The 22060-nt window shown below is 55.5% G+C and overlaps 1 protein-coding gene across 3 annotated transcripts; it reads left to right on the top strand.

Moving 5' to 3' along the window:
• Positions 1 to 981: 981 nt before the first annotated feature.
• Positions 982 to 21182, top strand: LOC141069361 (uncharacterized). Of its 3 annotated transcripts, XM_073558849.1 has the most exons (10): positions 982 to 1095; positions 6703 to 6806; positions 6933 to 7165; positions 18153 to 18216; positions 18330 to 18457; positions 18561 to 18679; positions 20355 to 20487; positions 20565 to 20661; positions 20751 to 20827; positions 20862 to 21182. In XM_073558849.1, exons 2-9 carry the CDS (start codon positions 6737 to 6739, stop codon positions 20795 to 20797), a joined length of 891 nt encoding a protein of 296 aa, XP_073414950.1. In that variant the 5' UTR covers positions 982 to 1095; positions 6703 to 6736; the 3' UTR covers positions 20798 to 20827; positions 20862 to 21182. The 3 variants fall into 3 exon arrangements, with proteins under 3 accessions (XP_073414950.1, XP_073414948.1, XP_073414949.1); XM_073558847.1 differs by having other exon boundaries at positions 20751 to 21180; XM_073558848.1 differs by having other exon boundaries at positions 1017 to 1035; positions 20751 to 21180.
• The last annotated feature ends 878 nt before the right edge of the window (positions 21183 to 22060 follow it).

Below are 22060 nucleotides of genomic sequence, written 5' to 3' on the forward strand. Positions count from 1 at the left end.
CAATCTGAGGAGACAGCAATGCTGAATAACAGTCTACACTGCGTCACTAGATCCTTATACAGGGGTATAATGAGGCCTCACTGTACAGGAGAGACCGGAGCGAGGAGCAGGGGCCTGATCACAAGAGCTGACAATCTGAGGAGACAGCAATGCTGATTAACAGTCTACACTGCGTCACTAGATCCTTATACAGGGGTATAATGAGGCCTCACTGTACAGGAGAGGCCGGAGCGAGGAGCAGGGGCCTGATCACAAGAGCTGACAATCTGAGGACACAGCAATGCTGAATAACAGTCTACACTGCGTCACTAGATCCTTATACAGGGGTATAATGAGGCCTCACTGTACAGGAGAGACCGGAGCGAGGAGCAGGGGCCTGATCACAAGAGCTGACAATCTGAGGACACAGCAATGCTGAATAACAGTCTACACTGCGTCACTAGATCCTTATACAGGGGTATAATGAGGCCTCACTGTACAGGAGAGACCGGAGCGAGGAGCAGAGGCCTGATCACAAGAGCTGACAATCTGAGGAGACAGCAATGCTGAATAACAGTCTACACTGCGTCACTAGATCCTTATACAGGGGTATAATGAGGCCTCACTGTACAGGAGAGACCGGAGCGAGGAGCAGGGGCCTGATCACAAGAGCTGACAATCTGAGGAGACAGCAATGCTGAATAACAGTCTACACTGCGTCACTAGATCCTTATACAGGGGTATAATGAGACCTCACTGTACAGGAGAGACCGGAGCGAGGAGCAGGGGCCTGATCCTGTGTCCATAGTAACGCCCAGCACAGGTCACACACAGCGTCTCCACAGCACAGGTCTCCCGTCTTACGAAGCGGCCATTGCTCCTCTCAGCTTCTCAGCTCTTGGTCTCCACAATGATGGCCGCCGCCTCCTGCTGCTGGAGACACGTCCTGGGTCTTATATTTGCACCAATCATCCTTCACCCTGTGATTAGCTCCTCCCTCCACTTATAATAACACTCCCCCCAATAAGGCCACGTGCTGGATAACTGTGACCCGGGGTGAGGGGTCTCTGCTGCCGTCTGTTGGAACGGGCTGGATATTATCTCCCTCCAGTGTCTGTGGGTGGAGCAGACCGCTGGTCACTTGGGGGTCTCCTCAGCGGGTGGAGCGGACCGTGGGTCACTCGGGGGTCTCCTCAGCGGGTGGAGCGGACCGCGGGTTACTCGGGGGTCTCCTCAGCGGGTGGAGCGGACCGTGGGTCACTCGGGGGTCTCCTCAGCGGGTGGAGCGGACCGTGGGTCACTCGGGGGTCTCCTCAGCGGGTGGAGCGGACCGCGGGTCACTCGGGGGTCTCCTCAGCGGGTGGAGCGGACCGCGGGTCACTCGGGGGTCTCCTCTGCGGGTGGAGCTGACCGCTGGTCACTCGGGGGTCTCTGCGGGTGGAGCGGACCGTGGGTCACTCGGGGGTCTCCTCTGCGGGTGGAGCTGACCGCTGGTCACTTGGTGGTCTCGTCTGCGGGTGGAGCGGACCGCTGGTCACTCGGTGGTCTCCTCTGCGGGTGGAGCGGACCGCGGGTCACTCGGGGGTCTCTGCGGGTGGAGCGGACCGTGGGTCACTCGGGGGTCTCCTCTGCGGGTGGAGCGGACCGCGGGTCACTCGGTGGTCTCGTCTGCGGGTGGAGCGGACCGCTGGTCACTTGGGGGTCTCCTCAGCGAGTGGAGCGGGCCGTGGGTCACTCGGGGGTCTCCTCTGCGGGTGGAGCGGACCGTGGGTCACTCGGGGGTCTCGTCTGCGGGTGGAGCGGACCGTGGGTCACTCGGTGGTCTCGTCTGCGGGTGGAGCGGACCGCTGGTCACTTGGGGGTCTCCTCAGCGAGTGGAGCGGGCCATGGGTCACTCGGGGGTCTCCTCTGCGGGTGGAGCGGACCGTGGGTCACTCGGGGGTCTCGTCTGCGGGTGGAGCGGACCGTGGGTCACTCGGTGGTCTCGTCTGCGGGTGGAGCGGACCGCGGGTCACTCGGGGGTCTCCTCTGCGGGTGGAGCGGACCGTGGGTCACTCGGGGGTCTCGTCTGCGGGTGGAGCGGACCGTGGGTCACTCGGGGGTCTCGTCTGCGGGTGGAGCTGACCGCTGGTCACTCGGGGGTCTCGTCTGCGGGTGGAGGTGACCGCTGGTCACTTGGGGGTCTCCTCAGCGGGTGGAGCGGACCGTGGGTCACTCGGGGGTCTCCTCAGCGGGTGGAGCGGACCGCGGGTTACTCGGGGGTCTCCTCAGCGGGTGGAGCGGACCGTGGGTCACTCGGGGGTCTCCTCAGCGGGTGGAGCGGACCGTGGGTCACTCGGGGGTCTCCTCAGCGGGTGGAGCGGACCGCGGGTCACTCGGGGGTCTCCTCAGCGGGTGGAGCGGACCGCGGGTCACTCGGGGGTCTCCTCTGCGGGTGGAGCTGACCGCTGGTCACTCGGGGGTCTCTGCGGGTGGAGCGGACCGTGGGTCACTCGGGGGTCTCCTCTGCGGGTGGAGCTGACCGCTGGTCACTTGGTGGTCTCGTCTGCGGGTGGAGCGGACCGCTGGTCACTCGGTGGTCTCCTCTGCGGGTGGAGCGGACCGCGGGTCACTCGGGGGTCTCTGCGGGTGGAGCGGACCGTGGGTCACTCGGGGGTCTCCTCTGCGGGTGGAGCGGACCGCGGGTCACTCGGTGGTCTCGTCTGCGGGTGGAGCGGACCGCTGGTCACTTGGGGGTCTCCTCAGCGAGTGGAGCGGGCCATGGGTCACTCGGTGGTCTCGTCTGCGGGTGGAGCGGACCGCGGGTCACTCGGGGGTCTCCTCTGCGGGTGGAGCGGACCGTGGGTCACTCGGGGGTCTCGTCTGCGGGTGGAGCGGACCGTGGGTCACTCGGGGGTCTCGTCTGCGGGTGGAGCTGACCGTGGGTCACTCGGGGGTCTCGTCTGCGGGTGGAGCGGACCGTGGGTCACTCGGGGGTCTCGTCTGCGGGTGGAGCTGACCGCTGGTCACTCGGGGGTCTCGTCTGCGGGTGGAGGTGACCGCTGGTCACTTGGGGGTCTCCTCAGCGGGTGGAGCGGACCGTGGGTCACTCGGGGGTCTCCTCAGCGGGTGGAGCTGACCGCTGGTCACTCGGGGGTCTCCTCTGCGGGTGGAGCTGACCGCTGGTCACTCGGGGGTCTCCTCTGCGGGTGGAGCTGACCGCTGGTCACTCGGGGGTCTCCTCTGCGGGTGGAGCTGACCGCTGGTCACTCGGGGGTCTCCTCTGCGGGTGGAGCGGACCGCGGGTCACTCGGGGGTCTCCTCTGCGGGTGGAGCTGACCGCTGGTCACTCGGGGGTCTCTGCGGGTGGAGCGGACCGTGGGTCACTCGGGGGTCTCCTCTGCGGGTGGAGCTGACCGCTGGTCACTTGGTGGTCTCGTCTGCGGGTGGAGCGGACCGCTGGTCACTCGGTGGTCTCCTCTGCGGGTGGAGCGGACCGCGGGTCACTCGGGGGTCTCTGCGGGTGGAGCGGACCGTGGGTCACTCGGGGGTCTCCTCTGCGGGTGGAGCGGACCGCGGGTCACTCGGTGGTCTCGTCTGCGGGTGGAGCGGACCGCTGGTCACTTGGGGGTCTCCTCAGCGAGTGGAGCGGGCCATGGGTCACTCGGTGGTCTCGTCTGCGGGTGGAGCGGACCGCGGGTCACTCGGGGGTCTCCTCTGCGGGTGGAGCGGACCGTGGGTCACTCGGGGGTCTCGTCTGCGGGTGGAGCGGACCGTGGGTCACTCGGGGGTCTCGTCTGCGGGTGGAGCTGACCGCTGGTCACTCGGGGGGTCTCGTCTGCGGGTGGAGGTGACCGCTGGTCACTCGGGGGTCTCGTCTGCGGGTGGAGCTGACCGCTGGTCACTCGGGGGTCTCGTCTGCGGGTGGAGCTGACCGCTGGTCACTCGGGGGTCTCGTCTGCGGGTGGAGCTGACCGCTGGTCAGTCGGGGGTCTCCTCTGCGGGTGGAGCTGACCGCTGGTCACTCGGGGGTCTCCTCTGCGGGTGGAGCTGACCGCTGGTCACTCGGGGGTCTCCTCTGCGGGTGGAGCTGACCGCTGGTCACTCGGGGGTCTCCTCTGCGGGTGGAGCTGACCGCTGGTCACTCGGGGGTCTCCTCTGCGGGTGGAGCTGACCGCTGGTCACTCGGGGGTCTCCTCTGCGGGTGGAGCTGACCGCTGGTCACTCGGGGGTCTCCTCTGCGGGTGGAGCGGACCGCTGGTCACTCGGGGGTCTCCTCTGCGGGTGGAGCGGACCGCTGGTCACTCGGGGGTCTCCTCTGCGGGTGGAGCGGACCGCTGGTCACTCGGGGGTCTCCTCTGCGGGTGGAGCTGACCGCTGGTCACTCGGGGGTCTCCTCTGCGGGTGGAGCTGACCGCTGGTCACTCGGGGGTCTCCTCTGCGGGTGGAGCTGACCGCTGGTCACTCGGGGGTCTCCTCTGCGGGTGGAGCTGACCGCTGGTCACTCGGGGGTCTCCTCTGCGGGTGGAGCTGACCGCTGGTCACTCGGGGGTCTCGTCTGCGGGTGGAGCGGACCGCGGGTCACTCGGGGGTCTCGTCTGCGGGTGGAGCGGACCGCGGGTCACTCGGGGGTCTCGTCTGCGGGTGGAGCGGACCGCGGGTCACTCGGGGGTCTCGTCTGCGGGTGGAGCGGACCGCGGGTCACTCGGGGGTCTCCTCTGCGGGTGGAGCGGGCCGTGGGTCACTCGGGTGTCTCCTCTGCGGGTGGAGCGTGCCGTGGGTCACTCGGGGGTCTCCTCTGCTGGTGGAGCGGACCGTGGGTCACTCGGGTGTCTCCTCTGCGGGTGGAGCGGACCGTGGGTCACTCGGGTGTCTCCTCTGCGGGTGGAGCGGACCGTGGGTCACTCGGGTGTCTCCTCTGCGGGTGGAGCGGACCGTGGGTCACTCGGGTGTCTCCTGCGGGTGGAGCGGACCGTGGGTCACTCGGGTGTCTCCTCTGCGGGTGGAGCGGACCGTGGGTCACTCGGGTGTCTCCTCTGCGGGTGGAGCGGACCGTGGGTCACTCGGGGGTCTCCTCAGCGGGTGGAGCGGGCCGTGGGTCACTCGGGTGTCTCGTCTGCGGGTGGAGCGGCCCGTGGGTCACTCGGGGGTCTCCTCTGCGGGTGGAGCAGACCGCTGGTCACTCGGTGGTCTCGTCTGCGGGTGGAGCGGACCGCTGGTCACTCGGGGGTCTCCTCAGCGGGTGGAGCGGGCCATGGGTCACTCGGGGGTCTCCTCTGCGGGTGGAGCGGACCGCGGTTCACTCGGGTGTCTCGTCTGCGGGTGGAGCGGACCGCGGGTCACTCGGGGGTCTCCTCAGCGGGTGGAGCTGACCGCTGGTCACTCGGGGGTCTCCTCAGCGGGTGGAGCTGACCGCTGGTCACTCGGGGGTCTCCTCAGCGGGTGGAGCTGACCGCTGGTCACTCGGGGGTCTCCTCTGCGGGTGGAGCTGACCGCTGGTCACTCGGGGGTCTCCTCTGCGGGTGGAGCTGACCGCTGGGTCACTCGGGGGTCTCCTCTGCGGGTGGAGCGGGCCGCGGGTCACTCGGGGGTCTCCTCTGCGGGTGGAGCGGGCCGCGGGTCACTCGGGGGTCTCCTCTGCGGGTGGAGCGGACCGCGGGTCACTCGGGGGTCTCCTCTGCGGGTGGAGCGGACCGCGGGTCACTCGGGGGTCTCCTCTGCGGGTGGAGCGGACCGCGGGTCACTTGGGTGTCTCCTCTGCGGGTGGAGCGGACCGTGGGTCACTCGAAGGTCTCCTCTGCGGGTGGAGCGGGCCGTGGGTCCCTCGGGAGTCTCCTTTGCGGGTGGAGCGGACCGTGGATCACTCGGGAGTCTCCTCTGCGGGTGGAGCGGACCGTGGGTCACTCGGGTGTCTCCTCTGCGGGTGGAGCGGACCGTGGGTCACTCGGGTGTCTCCTCTGCGGGTGAAGCGGACCGTGGTTGTCTTCTCTGCGGGTGGAGCGGACCGTGGGTGACTCGGGTGTCTCTTCTGTGGGTGGAGCGGACCGTGGGTGACTCGGGTGTCTCTTCTGCGGGTGGAGCGGACCGCGGGTCACTCGGGTGTCTCCTCTGCGGGTGGAACGGGCCGCGGGTCACTCGGGGGGGGTCTCTGCGGGTGGAGAGGACCACGGGTCACTCGTGTCTCCTCTGCGGGTGGAGCGGACCGCGGGTCACTCGGGTGTCTCCTCTGCGGGTGGAACGGGCCGCGGGTCACTCGGGGGGTCTCCTCTGCGGGTGGAGCGGACCGCGGGTCACTCGGGGGGGTCTCCTCTGCGGGTGGAGCGGACCGCGGGTCACTCGGGTGTCTCCTGCGGGTGGAGCGGACCGCGGGTCACTCGGGTGTCTCCTCTGCGGGTGGAGCGAACCGCGGGTCACTCGGGTGTCTCCTCTGCGGGTGGAGCGGACCGTGGGTCACTCGGGTGTCTCCTCTGCGGGTGGAGCGGACCGTGGGTCACTCGGGTGTCTCCTCTGCGGGTGGAGCGGACCGTGGGTCACTCGGGTGTCTCCTCTGCGGGTGAAGCGGACCGTGGTTGTCTCCTCTGCGGGTGGAGCGGACTGCGGGTGACTCGGGGGTCTCGTCTGCGGGTGGAGCGGACTGCTGGTCACTCGGGGGTCTCGTCTGCGGGTGGAACGAGCCGCGGGTCACTCGGGGGTCTCCTCTGCAGGTGGAGCGGACCGTGGGTCACTCAGGTGTCTCTTCTGCAGGTGGAGTGGACTGCGTTGCTTCCTGCACACATATATGGCGCCCGTCCCGTGGTCACAGAGGGTCCTAGAGCTCGTGCTGAAGCTGAACAATCTGCAGCGTGCAGGTGGAGTGGACTGTTGTGTGTGAGCCCGGGGTGAATACACTGAATCTCGCTCCCCCTGCGTGTATGACTCTGTGAGCAGCACAGATAATGGGGGTCCTGTTACAGCCGTCCCCTCTGATTCCGCAGGTTGCCTCCCGTTCTGTGTCCTCGGTCAGCGGGTCGGGTGGGTGACGCCGCCGGTGGCGCAGATCCTGGTACAGAGTTCGGACGTATTCACACTGTATGAAGGGTCTGGAGCCCGACTGGAGCTGAGCGACCAACTGCGCGGCCCCCAAGAGCGGACTACGGCGGTGCAGGAGGTGATGGAGGCGCTGCGGAAGCGGGACGGCTTCCCCTGTCTGCGGGAATGGAGGAACGAGGTGAGAGCGCAACGTAAGGAGACCTCCCCGCTGTACCGTAATAAGAGGTGACCTCCCCGCTGTACCGTAATAAGAGGTGACCTCCCCGCTGTACCGTAACAAGAGGTGACCTCCCCGCTGTACCGTAACAAGAGGTGACCTCCCCGCTGTACCGTAACAAGAGGTGACCTCCCCGCTGTACCGTAATAAAAGGTGACCTCCCCGCTGTACTGTAATAAGAGGTGACCTCCCCTCTGTACCGTAATGTATATCACTGCTGTACTGTAATAAGATGTGATATCTCCGCTCCTCTTATATCACCCTGTACTGTAATAAGATGTGATATCGCAGCTCCTCTTATATCACCCTGTCCTGTAATAAGATGTGATATCACCGCTCCTCTTATATCACCCTGTCCTGTAATAAGATGTGATATCACCGCTCCTCTTATATCCCCCTGTCCTGTAATAAGATGTGATATCACCGCTCCTCTTATATCACCCTGTACTGTAATAAGGTGTGATATCACCACTCCTCTTATATCCCCCTGTACTGTAATAAGATGTGATATCACTGCACCGCTTTTATCCCCCTGTACTGTAATAAGATGTGATATCACCGCTCTTATATCACTGCTGTACTGTAATAAGATGTGATATCACCACTCCTCTTATATCATCCTGTACTGTAATAAGATGTGATATCACCGCTCCTCTTATATCCCCCTGTCCTGTAATAAGATGTGATATCACCGTTCCTCTTATATCCCCCTGTCCTGTAATAAGATGTGATATCACCGTTCCTCTTATATCCCCCTGTACTGTAATAAGATGTGATATCACCGCTCCTCTTATATCCCCCTGTACTGTAATAAGATGTGATATCACTGCACCGCTTTTATCCCCCTGTACTGTAATAAGATGTGATATCACCGCTCTTATATCACTGCTGTACTGTAATAAGATGTGATATCACCACTCCTCTTATATCATCCTGTACTGTAATAAGATGTGATATCACCGCTCCTCTTATATCCCCCTGTCCTGTAATAAGATGTGATATCACCGTTCCTCTTATATCCCCCTGTCCTGTAATAAGATGTGATATCACCGTTCCTCTTATATCACCCTGTACTGTAATAAGATGTGATATCACCGCTCCTCTTATATCATCCTGTACTGTTATGAACGAGTCACCGAAGGAAGAAAAAACAAAAATACAAGCTAAGTCCAGAAAACCGGAGAGGTTGGTAGCTATCGGATTGCAGACCCCTGATCCTATCCACAACAACTAACAGTAGCCGTGGGGGGTTCCTACGATGCCCTAGACCCCCTCGAACACAGCCGGAGAACTAAAGAAAGAAAGGGGAAATCTAAACTGCCCCAGAGCAGACCCCAAAGCAATAGGCAGCCCCCAACATATAATGATGGTGAAGCAAGATGAAAACACTAACACAGATAGAAAGATAGGTTGAGCAAACGATGGGGCCCAAGCTAACTAAAAAGGACAGGATAGAAAAGCTGCTGCCTGCAATCCGTAAAAAACCCTACCAAAAAATGTCCCAACCGTCTGATAGGAAAAACAGGCCCTGAAGTCACTAGGACTTCAAAAAGTCTATATCAGCACTCAAGTAAATTCTGAAGACAGAGCAAAGAGACAAACTGATCAGAGACAAAAATGGAACTCGGCACACCCCCAACCGGGGATGGCTGAACTCCAAAAAACAAGGTAATCAAAACAAAACTAATAAGTTCAATAGCAGAGCAAAAACTTATCTTTGGGAAGCAGGAATCAGACTGGTCTCCAAGAATCCAGCAGAGAAATCACCAGCGACTCAGAAGGGCGTCGGCTGCCTTATATCCAGTCAGAATTTCCTGTTACCCAGTCATCATCTACCAGATCAGGTGTTTGGTAATCAGCCTCACTACCTTCCTTCACCAGAAGAGGGAGTTCTTCAGACATCGACGGTGAATGGGAAAATGAACTCACAACACTGTACTGTAATAAGATGTGATATCCCCGCTCCTCTTATATCACCCTGTACTGTAATAAGATGTGATATCACCGCTCCTCTTATATCCCCCTGTACTGTAATAAGATGTGATATCACCGCTCCTCTTATCACCCTGTACTGTAATAAGATGTGATATCACCGCTCCTCTTATATCCCCCTGTACTGTAATAAGATGTGATATCACCGCTCCCCTTATCACCCTGTAATGTAATAAGATATCACCGCTCCTCTTATATACCCCTGTACTGTAATAAGATGTGATATCACCGCTCCCCTTATCACCCTATACTGTAATAAGATGTGATATCACCGCTCCTCTTATATCCCCCTGTACTGTAATAAGATGTGATATCCCCGCTCCTCTTATATCCCCCTGTACTGTAATAAGATGTGATATCACCGCTCCTCTTATATCACCCTGTACTGTAATAAGATGTGATATCACCGCTCCTCTTATATCCCCCTGTACTGTAATAAGATGTGATATCACCGCTCCTCTTATCACCCTGTACTGTAATAAGATGTGATATCACCGCTCCTCTTATATCCCCCTGTACTGTAATAAGATGTGATATCACCGCTCCCCTTATCACCCTGTAATGTAATAAGATATCACCGCTCCTCTTATATACCCCTGTACTGTAATAAGATGTGATATCACCGCTCCCCTTATCACCCTATACTGTAATAAGATGTGATATCACCGCTCCCCTTATCACCCTATACTGTAATAAGATGTGATATCACCACTCCTCTTATATCACCCTGTACAGAATCTGTATTTCCGCTGTGGTTTATCCTGTGACACCTTTGATCTCTGTGATTATTCGCACTGTTGTTCTGCTGTTGTCTGGCGCTTGTGGGATCAAACAATCTGTATCCTCTTGTGTGAGGCCACCATGTGTAAGTGAACACAGCTGTGTTAGACCAGTGCGCCCGTCGCTTCCATCATCAGTATCTGGTGACAGCCCGTCGCTTCCATCATCAGTATCTGGTGACAGCCCGTCGCCTCCTTCATCAGTATCTGGTGACTGCCCGTCACCTCCGTCATCAGTTTTTGGTGACCACCCGTCACCTCCATCATCAGTATCTGGTGACCGCCCGTCGCTTCCGTCATCAGTATGTGGTGACCGCCCGTCACCTCCATCATCAGTATCTGGTGACTGCCCGTCACCTCCGTCATCAGTTTTTGGTGACCGCCCGTCACCTCCGTCATCAGTATCTGGTGACTGCCCGTCACCTCCGTCATCAGTTTTTGGTGACCGCCCGTCACCTCCATCAGCAGTATCTGGTGACCGCCCGTCACCTCCATCATCAGTATCTGACCGCTGTCGCCTCCATCAGGATCTGGTGAGCACGTGTTGCCTCTGCTGTCAGTTTCTGGTGACTGCTCGTCGCCTCTGCCGTCAGGATCTGGTGACCGCCCGTGGCCTCTGCCGTCAGGATCTGGTGACCGCCCGTAGCCTCTGCCGTCAGGATCTGGTGACCGCCCGTGGCCTCTGCCGTCAGGATCTGGTGACCGCCCGTCGCCTCCATCATGTAGTCCCATGGAGAGAGAATATTTTCCAGTTCAAAAGTTCGGTCCCATTGAAAACAATGGGGTTCAGATTCTGGTGCTCAAACTGAACTTTGGAATAAGCTCTTTTGTCCCTCATCATGAGCAGTTTCCGGTGCTCTGCAGCCTCCAGTTTTCCCCCTTCTACGTACTCTCAGCCGGTGTTGTCTTTTCGCTGAGACGATTGACCCTTCCTCCAGGATTCGGCCCATTCGGCTCCTCTCTCCTTCCTGTTCTGGCTCCGCTCCGGTCATCTTCCCTTCAGGCTCTTCGGATGCCTCTCCCTGAGGCTGGTTTTATGGATGGTGGCATATCTGGTGGCCTCCGAGCACAGCGTGTCTCCACTCTCTGCCCTTTCCTTCATATTACCCTTTCCTGTCCTCCATCAGGAGACGGTGGGTTTGTGCCCCGTTCTCGTGTTCCAGATCTCTGCGGACTTTGTCCTCCCCTCCTCGTACTCATCTATTAGTTCCCGGATCGGAGCCATTAACACCCGACGGCCATCTTTTCAGCATTTCTTGATAGGGGCCCATCAACTTCTGATGACCATGTCAATGTGCATTGGGTCAGCTGTGGTGGAAGCCTGCCTGTGTTATAGCTAACTCTGGTCTGGCCTCTCCTGCATGGTGGCCTCTTTGATGGTCAGATGTCGGGGTGGCTTCCTGGGCTGTAAGATATGGGGGGGTGGTTCTCCTGGGCGGTGAGGCGTCGGAGGGCCTCCTTTGTGGTGACTGCTGATAACGGCTTGTGCCGCAGGATGTTGTTAGCCGCTGTTTGACTGTTATGCCATACAATCAGTTATTGTCTTTTTTTTCCACTCTTTGGGACCTCTCTGGGATGCCTGCCCCCCCCCCCCATTCCTTTAGCCCAAATATTATTGACAAGAAAATTGGATTTTTCCAGGACGTCCCTCCTGACAGCACCATGTAGGGCGTCCTCCTCCTCCTTACAGGGACAGGAAAAGCACACGAGAGGTTAAAAGGCCCCACCCCACCCCACCCCAAATCCCTCAGTGTTTTTTCTGTCCCTGCATGGAGGGACGCACGAGAAAAGCGCAGCTTACGGGACGGCTCGGGGATCGTGCGGCTCGTCCAAATCCTTCCCCCTGTCAAGTGGCCTGAGGCTGACACTTCCCAGTGCGGAGTCCCTCGGCTCCAGAGACCAGCGAGCGGACATGCTCCTGGGTTGAGCCGCTCCTTCCAATGGGAGGCTCTCGGCTCGGACGCCGGCCGGCTTGCATCGCTTCTTCCGGAAGTCACGCTATGGGAGGCCATCGCACTTCTGGTGATGTCACCGGCGCCGGGGAAGAGGTCGGCGCGCGTTCCAGGGTGGAACGCAGAACTGCAACGAGACAGACAACAGACCAGTTTCCTGGATCGTGCAGGGTGTGCAGCGGTACAATCGACGATCCAGGCAAGATGGACCAGGATGACTGAGTAAGTGCGCCATCCTCATCCCCATCCTCAGCACTTGGCCTGTCCTCGGCACTCAGCCCCTAAACTATTCCCTCTCTTGCGCTGTGCAGGATAAGGGAACCCCAGCTATGCCCCTGCCTATGCCCAAACGGACTGGCAAAGCCTCCACAAAATCCAGGCGTTGCCCCATATGTCATACGAAGCTCCTTGACACCTATGGCAGATCACTCTGCGATACTTGTACTACCAAGGTTGTAAGGGAAGAACAGCCATCCCTTCTATCTTAAGTGAGGTTCCTGATCCGGGAAGAGGAACAGGCCTCTATATCCTGCCTCTCTCGTCCGCAGCCTCCCAGTCTGGGTCCGTGTCCTAAGAGGCCTAGGTGGGAGATGGAGCAGAGCTCAGACGAGGAATCCCATCCCCTGGGGTCAGACCAGGACGAAGAGGGTGAAATACTTATTTTCCTCTGAAGATACGGATGAACTGGTACAGGCCATTAGAGATGCGATGCAGGTGGAGGAGGTCCCAAAACCACAGTACAGACAGGACTTAATATTCGGGGGCCTTAGAGCGCAAAAGCAGCGTGTGTTCCCGCTAAGTGATCACATTCGCGCTATGGTGTTGAAAGAGTGGGAGGATATGGAAAAACGGTTGGTGCTGTCTCGGGACTTCAAAAGTCGCCTACTTTTTGATCTGGAAGACATTAAGGTCTGGGAGGAGATCCCGAATATTGATGTGCCAGTCGCTAAGAAGACATCCATCCCATTCGAGGACTCTTCAAATTTTAGGGACCCAATGGACAGAAAGGCTGACATTCTCCTGAAACGGGCTTGGGAGTCATCTGCGGCCTTGATCAGAATGAACATAGCTGCTACGTCCGTGGCTAGATCTATGTTCTTGTGGATGGGACAATTGGAGGAACCTTTGTCCAGTAAGACCCAAAGAGATGTTATCTTAGCCTCCCTTCCCCTGATGAAACCAGCTACTGACTTCTTGGCCGATACATCTGCCGAATCTGTCAGATTCTACGCTAGGAATAGCTCACTGTCCAATGTGGACCGTAGAGCTATTTGGATAAAATCTTGGTCTGCAGATAATGCCTCCAAGACCAAGCTGTGCTCCATTCCCTTCTCTGGATTGAGGGTATTTGGACCGGCATTGGATAACATCCTAAAGCAGTCTTTTGATAAAAAGAAGGGGTTCCCAGAAGACAGGTTTAGAAGGAACCAGTCCTTTCGGAAGGGAGGCCCTGCCCGGAGACAATTTGAATACCAAGAGTCAGGCCACTAAATGAACCTACAGTGGTTTCTATGGTAAAGGAGGGGAAGAGCAAGAGTTCCTTGTTTGGTTCGAGCTCGAGACCCAGGAGGCAATGATGCCATTCCGATAGGGGGGAGACATGAGACTTTGCAACAAATTGGCTCCAGATTATCCAGAACCAATGGGTCCTCAGGACCATAGCAGAAGGGAATGTAATAGAATTTACCTCTCCTCCCTCCGAAAGGTTTATTGCTCCCACTATAGTGGCAGCAGATTCCGCTATGTTAGCAGACTTGGAAGAGCTGGTCAGCTCGGCCGCCATAGTCCCGGTTCCCCTGGCAGAGGTGGGTGAGGGTACCTTTTACTCCCTGTTCTCCATCATAAAACCGTCAGGAGAGGCCCGTACGGTAATAAATCTAAAACTTCTCAACCTCTGGTTCAATTACAAAAGGTTCAGGATGGAGTCGGTAAGATTTACAGTCCACCTCATAGACAAAGACGCCTTGATTTGCACTCTCGACCAGAAAAGTTCCTACTATCAGGTTCCTGTCCACCCAGTGTCCCAAAAGTTTTTGAGTTTTGCGGTGAAGCTGCCGAATCGAACCTGCCACTTCTAGTTTCAGTGCCTTCCTTTTGACCTCTGCTCACCGAGTTTTCACCAAGCTGATATCAGAGGTGGTGGCTTACCTAAGGAACCAGGGGATCGTCATAGTGCCGTACCTGGACGACTTTCTTGTGGTAGCAAGATCGGCAGAAGGACTGGCTCAACACAGAGATCTGACCATTTCAACAATGGAGTTCCTCGGCTGGCCTATAAACACACTCAAGAATTCTGCAGAGAGATATCCTGTCAGTTTAGGATCGGCGGCTGTCCTCACTCGACAAAACAATGTCTTTATTCCCGGCAGTAAGAAGATCTCTACTTTGGTGGTCTCAGCCCAGAAATCTACAGGTGGGCATCCAGTGGATCTCCTCCCCGTGGTGATTACCACGGACGCCAGCAAGTGGAGATTGGGAGCTCAACTAGAGGGAAGAATCCTTCTGGGCAGATGGCCGGAAGAGATCCGCTACAGGTCATCCAACTACAGGGAGCTTTACGCCTCGTGGCAAGCTCTAAGGCGGAATCAGGAATTGAGGAATCAACACGTCAGAATACTGTCAGACAATGTAACAATGGTTTCCTTCCTTGTCGGGCACTCCAAGATCTAGCAGAAAGGACCGTCTCCTTTGCTCAGGAAAAGATTCTATCAGTAACTGTGGTTCATCTCGAAGGCTCTCAAAATGTTGTGGCAGATTACCTAAGCAGATGGAAGATCTGGTCAACAGAACGGGAGCTGAACGAGGAGGTGTTCCAGTACCTAAGTCATCTCTGGGGGACTCCTCGGATAGACTTGTTTGCGACCAGGAAAAATTCAAAGGTGCCCAGATTCTATTCGCTGAATCAGTTAGACGTCCTAGAGGCTGTCGATGCGCGGAGTCAGAGGTGGGACAGGTCCCTCTCTTATGCCTTCCCACCGATGGCACTCATTCCAGCTGTCCTCAAGAAGATTCAAGAAGATCGAGCGAAGGTACTTCTGATCGTCCCATACTGGCCGAGGAGAAGTTGGTTCCCACTGCTAGGGTCCATGGCGGTAGAAGATCCGATCCTGCTTCCTCAGAGGGAGGATATTATACACCAGTGCACCCAGTCTTCCATCAGTACCCAGGAAGGATTCATCTTTCTGCTCGGATCCTGAGATCTCGGGGCTTGTCGGACCAGGTCATGGCTACTATCCAGGCTAGCAGGAAACCGGTCATTTCTGCAATATACTACAAGATCTGGAAGAGGTTCTGCTTGGAGGGTGGCAGGTCTGACTTCATGGCGGGTGCTGCCGATATCCCAGGGGTCTTAGATTTCCTTCAGGCAGGGTTTAATAAAGGATTTAGACCCAGCACCCTAAAGGTTCAGATAGCGGCGTTGAGCACTTACTTTAACTTCCCCTTGGCCACTCACCCATGGATAATAAGGTTCGTCAGAGCAGTACAGAGAATGCGCCCTACAATCAGGCGGACCTAAACCTGGTTCTTATGTCCCTATGCAAAGAACCTTATGTTCCAGAGGAGGAGATGCCCATCTCGGTCTGGACATTAAAAAAGGTGTTACTAGTGGCCATTACCACGGCTAAACGAGTAAGGGAGATCCAGGCCCTGTCTACCCGTGACGCATATCTTCAAATCTGGGAGGATTGTATAATCTTAAGATTGGACCCTGCCTTTGTACCCAAGATAGCATCCTGCAAGGAAATCATTTTACCTTCCTTTTGCGAGAACCCCTCAAATGAGAAGGAGCGGGCCCTCCACATGTTGGACGTCAGGCAAGCAGTTATTGAATATCTAGAGGCCACTTGTAGTTGGAAACAGGACCATAACTTGTTCCTCCTGTTCACGGGTAAAAATAAGAGGAGGAAAGCCTCTAAAGCGTCTTTTGCAAGATGGATTACCTTTGTAATTTCCTTAGCCTATCAGTCAGAAGGCCTTATCCCCCATCCCCCTAAGAGCCCACTTGACTAGAGCAGTGTCTACCTCCTGGGCTGAAAGGGAGCTTCAGTAGATCAGATCTGTAGGGCTGCAACGTGGGCCAGGCTGGAGACGTTTCGCAGGCATTATAAATTAGATGTGCTATCTGACCAACAGACTGCTTTTAGGAGAAAGGTTCTCCAGACAGTAATCCCATCCTGAGGAGGTACTCTGGTATTCTCCATGGTGCTGTCAGGAGGGACGTCCAGGAAAATGGGTATTAGACCTACCGGTAATTGTGTTTCCAGGAGTCCATCCTGACAGCATGGTTAGTTCCCTCCCTGATTATGATATGTCATATGACGTAATATGATATTGTTAATAAGTGTTATGTTGCATCATTCATGGTGTGGTGCTTGTTAAAACACTGAAGGAATTGGGGTGGGGTGGGGCCTTTTAACCCCTCGTGTGCTTTTTTTTGTCCCTGTGAGGACTCCCTCCATGGTGCTGTCAGGATGGACTCCTGGAAACATAATTACCGGTAGGTCTAATACCTATTTTTCACTTGCCGTAACAGCCCTTGCTGGTTGAACAAGTTTGGGGACACCGATCTCACCTGGTCCTGCTCCTGGTGTCCAGTCTGTGTGATTTTCCACCTCGGGTTCGGGTCTCGCCAGCTGTTTTTGGGTTACCTTCCTGCTGGTTTTTGCACTACACTGTGTGCTTCCTCTTGTCTGCCCACGAGCCGCACCAACACTTGTTACCGTGTGTTCATCCTCCCGGTGGCAGAGCGCGACCTTCAAAGGAGACTGTGATTTCTCCTATATACAGCAATGGTGACTAATCACCGTATATATTAGATGTGATCCGATGATCACAGGTTCACGGTCCCTTAGGAGACTAAAAACATAAAAGTTAAAAACCCCCTTCCTCCTTTTCACTCTGTAAAATATATAAAGACACTAAATACATAAACACTGGAGACAGAAAAGAAAAATTCAGGACTCACAAACATATGTATTTTTTGTTTCCCTGGTGCAAGGTTGCAAATGAAAACGGTAAGAAGCGATCACAATGTCCTGTCCTGTGACGCTGAGTCCCGTCTCACGGAGAAACCATGAGAATGGAGAGTCAAGGAGCCCCTGGTCATCAGCTAGAAGGGAAAACACCAGCCAAAAAATGGTGCGCACACCCAACATGACGACTCTAGATTGTAACCTTCATTAAACGCCTTAATCATGACAAACATTAAAATCACTTAGAAACATGGGCAGCCTGGACGTATAGATAGAAATGCAGGAGTCTAGAAAAAGTGCCAAAAAAATCACCGCTGCGTGGTGAGCTCAGAGGAGGCTCGTCTGAAGGTCCGTAACAGGAGTGACGTCCCAGTGGAGCGAGGGGGTGGGAGAGACCCCACACGTATCGCTGCCGCAAGGAGCTTCCTCGGGGGAAGGGTGACTTTTTATTTTTTACATATTTTTGTTTCTTGTTTTCATCACTAAAATAATAAAGACAAATCTGGACAAGTTTGATATCACCGGAAACACACTGAAGAGTAGAGTCACATCGCCAACTCGTCACAATTGTTTTGTCTTTTTCCTGCTTTCACTTCACCAATGTACTGGAAAATGGAAAAAATAATTTAATGTGTGAAAATGTATGCCCTCAATCACAAGCACAGCTTGTCCCGCTCTTGTTGGAAGTAAAAAAACAAAACTGGAACTTGGCCTTGTCGGGAAGGAGTTGATAACGTTAGTGGTAGCAGCCGGGGCTGTAAGTGCGGGGATTTCTCCATATTGATTTTCTCCCGTCATATGTAGATCAGTGTCTCCTTTGATCCCCAACGATCCCTTACCATCCCCCACCAATCCCACCTGCGATTCTCCATCCTGCCAGCGATCTGCCCACCAATCCAGCTGCGATCCACCCACCATCCCACCTATTCCTACCCTCCCGCCTGCGATCCACCCACCAATTCTGCCTGTGATCCATCCCACCTGCCTATTCCTACCCTCCCGCCTGCGATCGCCCACCATCCCGCCTGCGATCGCCCACCATCTCGCCTGCTACTCCTACCATCCCGCCTGCTACTCCTACCATCCCGCCTGCGATCTGCCCACTATCCCGCCTGCGATCTGCCCACTACCCCGCCTGCGATCTGCCCACCCTCCCGCCTGCGATCTGCCCACCCTCCCGCCTGCGATCTGCCCACCATCCCTCCAGCCACTACTATACACATATATAACAGTTTCCTCTTCTTGCCCGCAGCTCTATGATGTGAAGGATTTATTCTCGGATCCTCCTCTTCTCAGCATGGAGCGAGCGGCGACACGTGAGTCCTGTGACCTCACTGTGGGCTCATGAGCTTGCAGTCTATTAGTCGCTGATGTCTGTATGTTTTGTGGTTTTTATGACTGCCATTATCGCTCTCTTCCCCTGCCGCAGCCCTCCTGGGTGTCCCCCGATACGGCGTCCATGTGAACGGCTTTCTACACAGAGGAGCTGATATCTTTATGTGGATCGCTCGGCGGTCACTGACCAAACCCAACTACCCCGGAAAGCTCGACCATCTGGTGAGGGGCTTTATATCCTTTATAAAGGGGAACCTCTGCCCAGAAACGGCTGCAGTGGGCAGCCTGCCCTGTTCTGGGTGCCTGATGATTGCGCCGTTTACAGGCGGCCGGTGGAATCGCTGCGGGGTCCGGGGTGTGGGAGACCCTTCTGAAGGAGTGTATGGAGGAGGCGTGTATCCCAGAATCCCTTGCATCCACAGCCAGACCTGCCGGGACTGTCAGGTGAGCTCTGGGGGATGATGATGAGGATGGATGCCACATTGTGCCCATGCTGGGCTGTACACACAGTACCCGCCTCTAGTGGGCGCAGTAACATTGTGAAAAAAAATAAACCCATCAGGTATCCGGATTGAGAAATGCCTGGATGAGGGCGCGGGGCTCGGAGATCTCAGGCTAGGGTCCTGAGCGATGCAGTCAAGAAGGGAGAGGAACCGCAAGAAAAAACATTTTAAAACATAATTTATTTTAGCTATTAAAAAAAAATAATGAAGGAAGAATTAAAAATACTATTAATGCCAACGTCGACGTGTTTCTAGCCATACAAGCACTTATTGATCTAGTTTAAGAGCTTGTACAGCTGGAAACACGTTGACTGCATTAATATGTATTTTTAATTCTTCCTTGTTTTTTTTTTTTTTTTTTTTTTAATATCTAAAATAAATGATTTAAAATATTTTTTCTTGCGGTTATTGGATTTTCCTTTCTCCTTCATGACAGTAACTTTATGCTCACTGGTACTTTGTAGTATTCTTCATGTCAGCCCCTGCAGCAGTGCCCAAATACTACAGCTCCAGGCGCCCGTCCCCATGGCAGTGCCCACATACTATAGCTACAGGCAACACAACCGTCCCCATGGCAGTGCCCAAATACTATAGCTACAGACGACCGTCCCCACGGCAGTGCCCACATACTATAGCTACAGACGACCGTCCCTATGGCAGTGCCCACATACTATAGCTACAGACGACCGTCCCCATGGCAGTGCCCACATACTATAGCCTACAGACGGCCGTCCCCATGGCACTGCCCACATACTACAGCTCCAGAGGACCGTCCCCACGGCAGTGCCCACATACTACGGCTCCAGAGGACCGTCCCCACGGCAGTGCCCACATACTACAGCTCCAGAGGACCGTCCCCATGGCAGTGTCCACATACTACAGCTCCAGAGGACCGTCCCCACGGCAGTGCCCACATACTACAGCTCCAGAAGACCGTCCCCACGGCAGTGCCCACATACTACAGCTCCAGACGACCATCCCCACGGCAGTGCCCACATACTACAGCTCCAGACGACCGTCCCCACGGCAGTGCCCACATACTACAGCTCCAGACGACCGTCCCCACGGCAGTGCCCACATACTACAGCTCCAGAAGACCGTCCCCACGGCAGTGCCCACATACTACAGCTCTTGACGACCGTCCCCACGGCAGTGCCCACATACTACAGCTCCAGACGACCGTCCCCACGGCAGTGCCCACATACTACAGCTCCAGACGACGCTCCCCACGTCAGTGCCCCCATACTACAGCTCCAGACGACCGTCCCCACGGCAGTGTTCACATACTACTACTCAAGATGCCCGTCTCCATGGCATTGTCCACATGCTACAATGACCATCCCCATGGCAGTGTCCACATAATGCAGCTACAGACGCCCTTTCCCATGGTAGTTCCCACAGCTCAGTCTTTTTTGTATGCTGACGCAGTCATGGGGGTCCGGATGTTTGGCTTGCCCTTTCCGACCTGAGTGTTCCACATTAATTTTGGCGCCCTTCCCTGCACTATGTGCCATTGTGTGTATATTATTTCTAGGACTAGAATCCCTCGGGGTATGACTGTAGTGTAGCCTGTGTGTGTGCTCACCATGTAATGGACTGTCACTTTGCCCGCACAGCTATGCCTATCAGCACGACGATGCCCTGTACCTGGAGTGCCAGTTTGTGTTTGATCTGGAGGTTCCTGAGTCTTTCCAGCCTCGAGTAGGGGACGGAGAGGTGCAGGAGTTCTATCTGTGGCCCCTGGATAAGGTGGGTCTACAGTGGCCCCTCCGTGCCAGAGCAGAGTGTGTACTGTGCCCATCTGACAGGTCATATCGCTTCGGCAGGTGACAGACGCCATTGCCACCCAGGAGTTTAAACCTAACTGCGCTCTGGTTGTCCTGGATTTTCTCATGCGGCACGGACACATTAAGCCGGATACAGGTGACTAACCACGTGGGGGCTGGGCTACTTATACCTGCTCTCCCCGGGCACGGGACAGTAGACAGTAATAAGTGACTTCTGCCTTTCAGAAAAGTTCTACACAAAGTTTATGGAGAATCTGCATAGACCGTTGTGATGTCACCTGAGAGCCCCTCGACCAAGCGCGGTGATGTCACCTGAGAGCCCCTCGACCCAGGAAGGTGATGTCACCCGAGAGCCCGGCGACCCAGGGAGGTGATGTCACCCGAGAGCCCGGTGACCCAGGGAGGTTATGGGACACTGCCACGATTCGGTTCTTGTTTCATAAGCGTTTGTGGTTACATTAGTTTTCAAGTACTTGGACTTTGTCTGTAACAACCGCCCTCATCTGGTGCTCGCTGAGCCCTGGTAACCCCCCGACCCTGGGCCACACTGCGGCCTCTGTCCTTTTATCTGTAGATTTATCATCATTTGTATATTAAAGGGAATCTGTCACCCCTTTTTTGAGATATCATATAATGATATCATTCAATTGTGTGTCACATAAGGATTCTCTTAGTACTTTTGCTTCGCCCTGATCCCGCACCTTTCATACATAAATACCTTTTTTATATCGGTTCTGATGCATGTAAACTGCCACGGTCTGGTCTGCTGGGCGGGGCTTATTCACCTGCTTCCCCCCTCCCTGTCTTGCTCTACGCATTTCTTCTTGTGTAGAGCAAGACAGGGAGGGGGGGGAGCAGGTGAATAAGCCCCGCCCAGCGGACCAGACCGTGGCAGTTTATATACATCAGAACCGATCTAAAAAAGGTATTTATGTATGAAAGGTGCGGGGTCAGGGGGAAGCAAAAGTACTAAGAGAATCCTTACGTGACACACAATTGAATGATATCATTATATGATATCTCAAAAAAGGGGTGACAGATTCCCTTTAAAGCTGGCATCTTTTAGCCTGCGTTCACACCAGCAGATTTTTCAGGTGCAGCCTATCTGCATGTGGTACATGGAATGTGAACAGTGAGTCACCAAGTCTTTAGAATACGTTGTTGTGTTACATATTTAAAAAAAAAAATTAGACTTTTTTTAATTACAAGAACGAAATAAAAAATCTGTGAATTTTCACACTGGCCAAAGGGTTTTTTTTCCCCACAGTATCCAACATTCCCAGCTGGTGATGTCACAGCTTACCTGCTCCCCCTCCTGTACAATGACTGATGACTACTGAACACCTCTTTTATACAGTAGTGATGAGCGAGCATGCTCGGAGCTCGCCGAGTATTTCCGGGGTTGCTCGGTGGGAGTTCGGGTCCCCACCCTGCATGTTTGGCGTTCTTTAGAGAGCTAATGAACATGCAGGGATTGTCTGCCACACACTGTAATGCCGCAGCCATGTTGGTTGTGGCATTACAGTGATTGGCTG

Source organism: Dendrobates tinctorius, unplaced genomic scaffold, assembly GCF_039654945.1.
Source record: "Dendrobates tinctorius isolate UK_male_01 unplaced genomic scaffold, ASM3965494v1 ptg000259l, whole genome shotgun sequence".
Lineage (NCBI taxonomy): Eukaryota > Metazoa > Chordata > Amphibia > Anura > Dendrobatidae > Dendrobates > Dendrobates tinctorius.

Excerpts from the sequence above, each read along its gene's own strand:
- LOC141069361 (XM_073558849.1), top strand. The coding sequence starts at position 6,737 with ATGGCGCCCGTCCCGTGGTCACAGAGGGTCCTAGAGCTCGTGCTGAAG. Across the intron at positions 6,807-6,932 it reads GAACAATCTGCAGCGTGCAG|GTTGCCTCCCGTTCTGTGTC; the intron begins GTGGAGTGGACT and ends CTGATTCCGCAG. Across the intron at positions 18,217-18,329 it reads CATGGAGCGAGCGGCGACAC|CCCTCCTGGGTGTCCCCCGA; the intron begins GTGAGTCCTGTG and ends CCCCTGCCGCAG.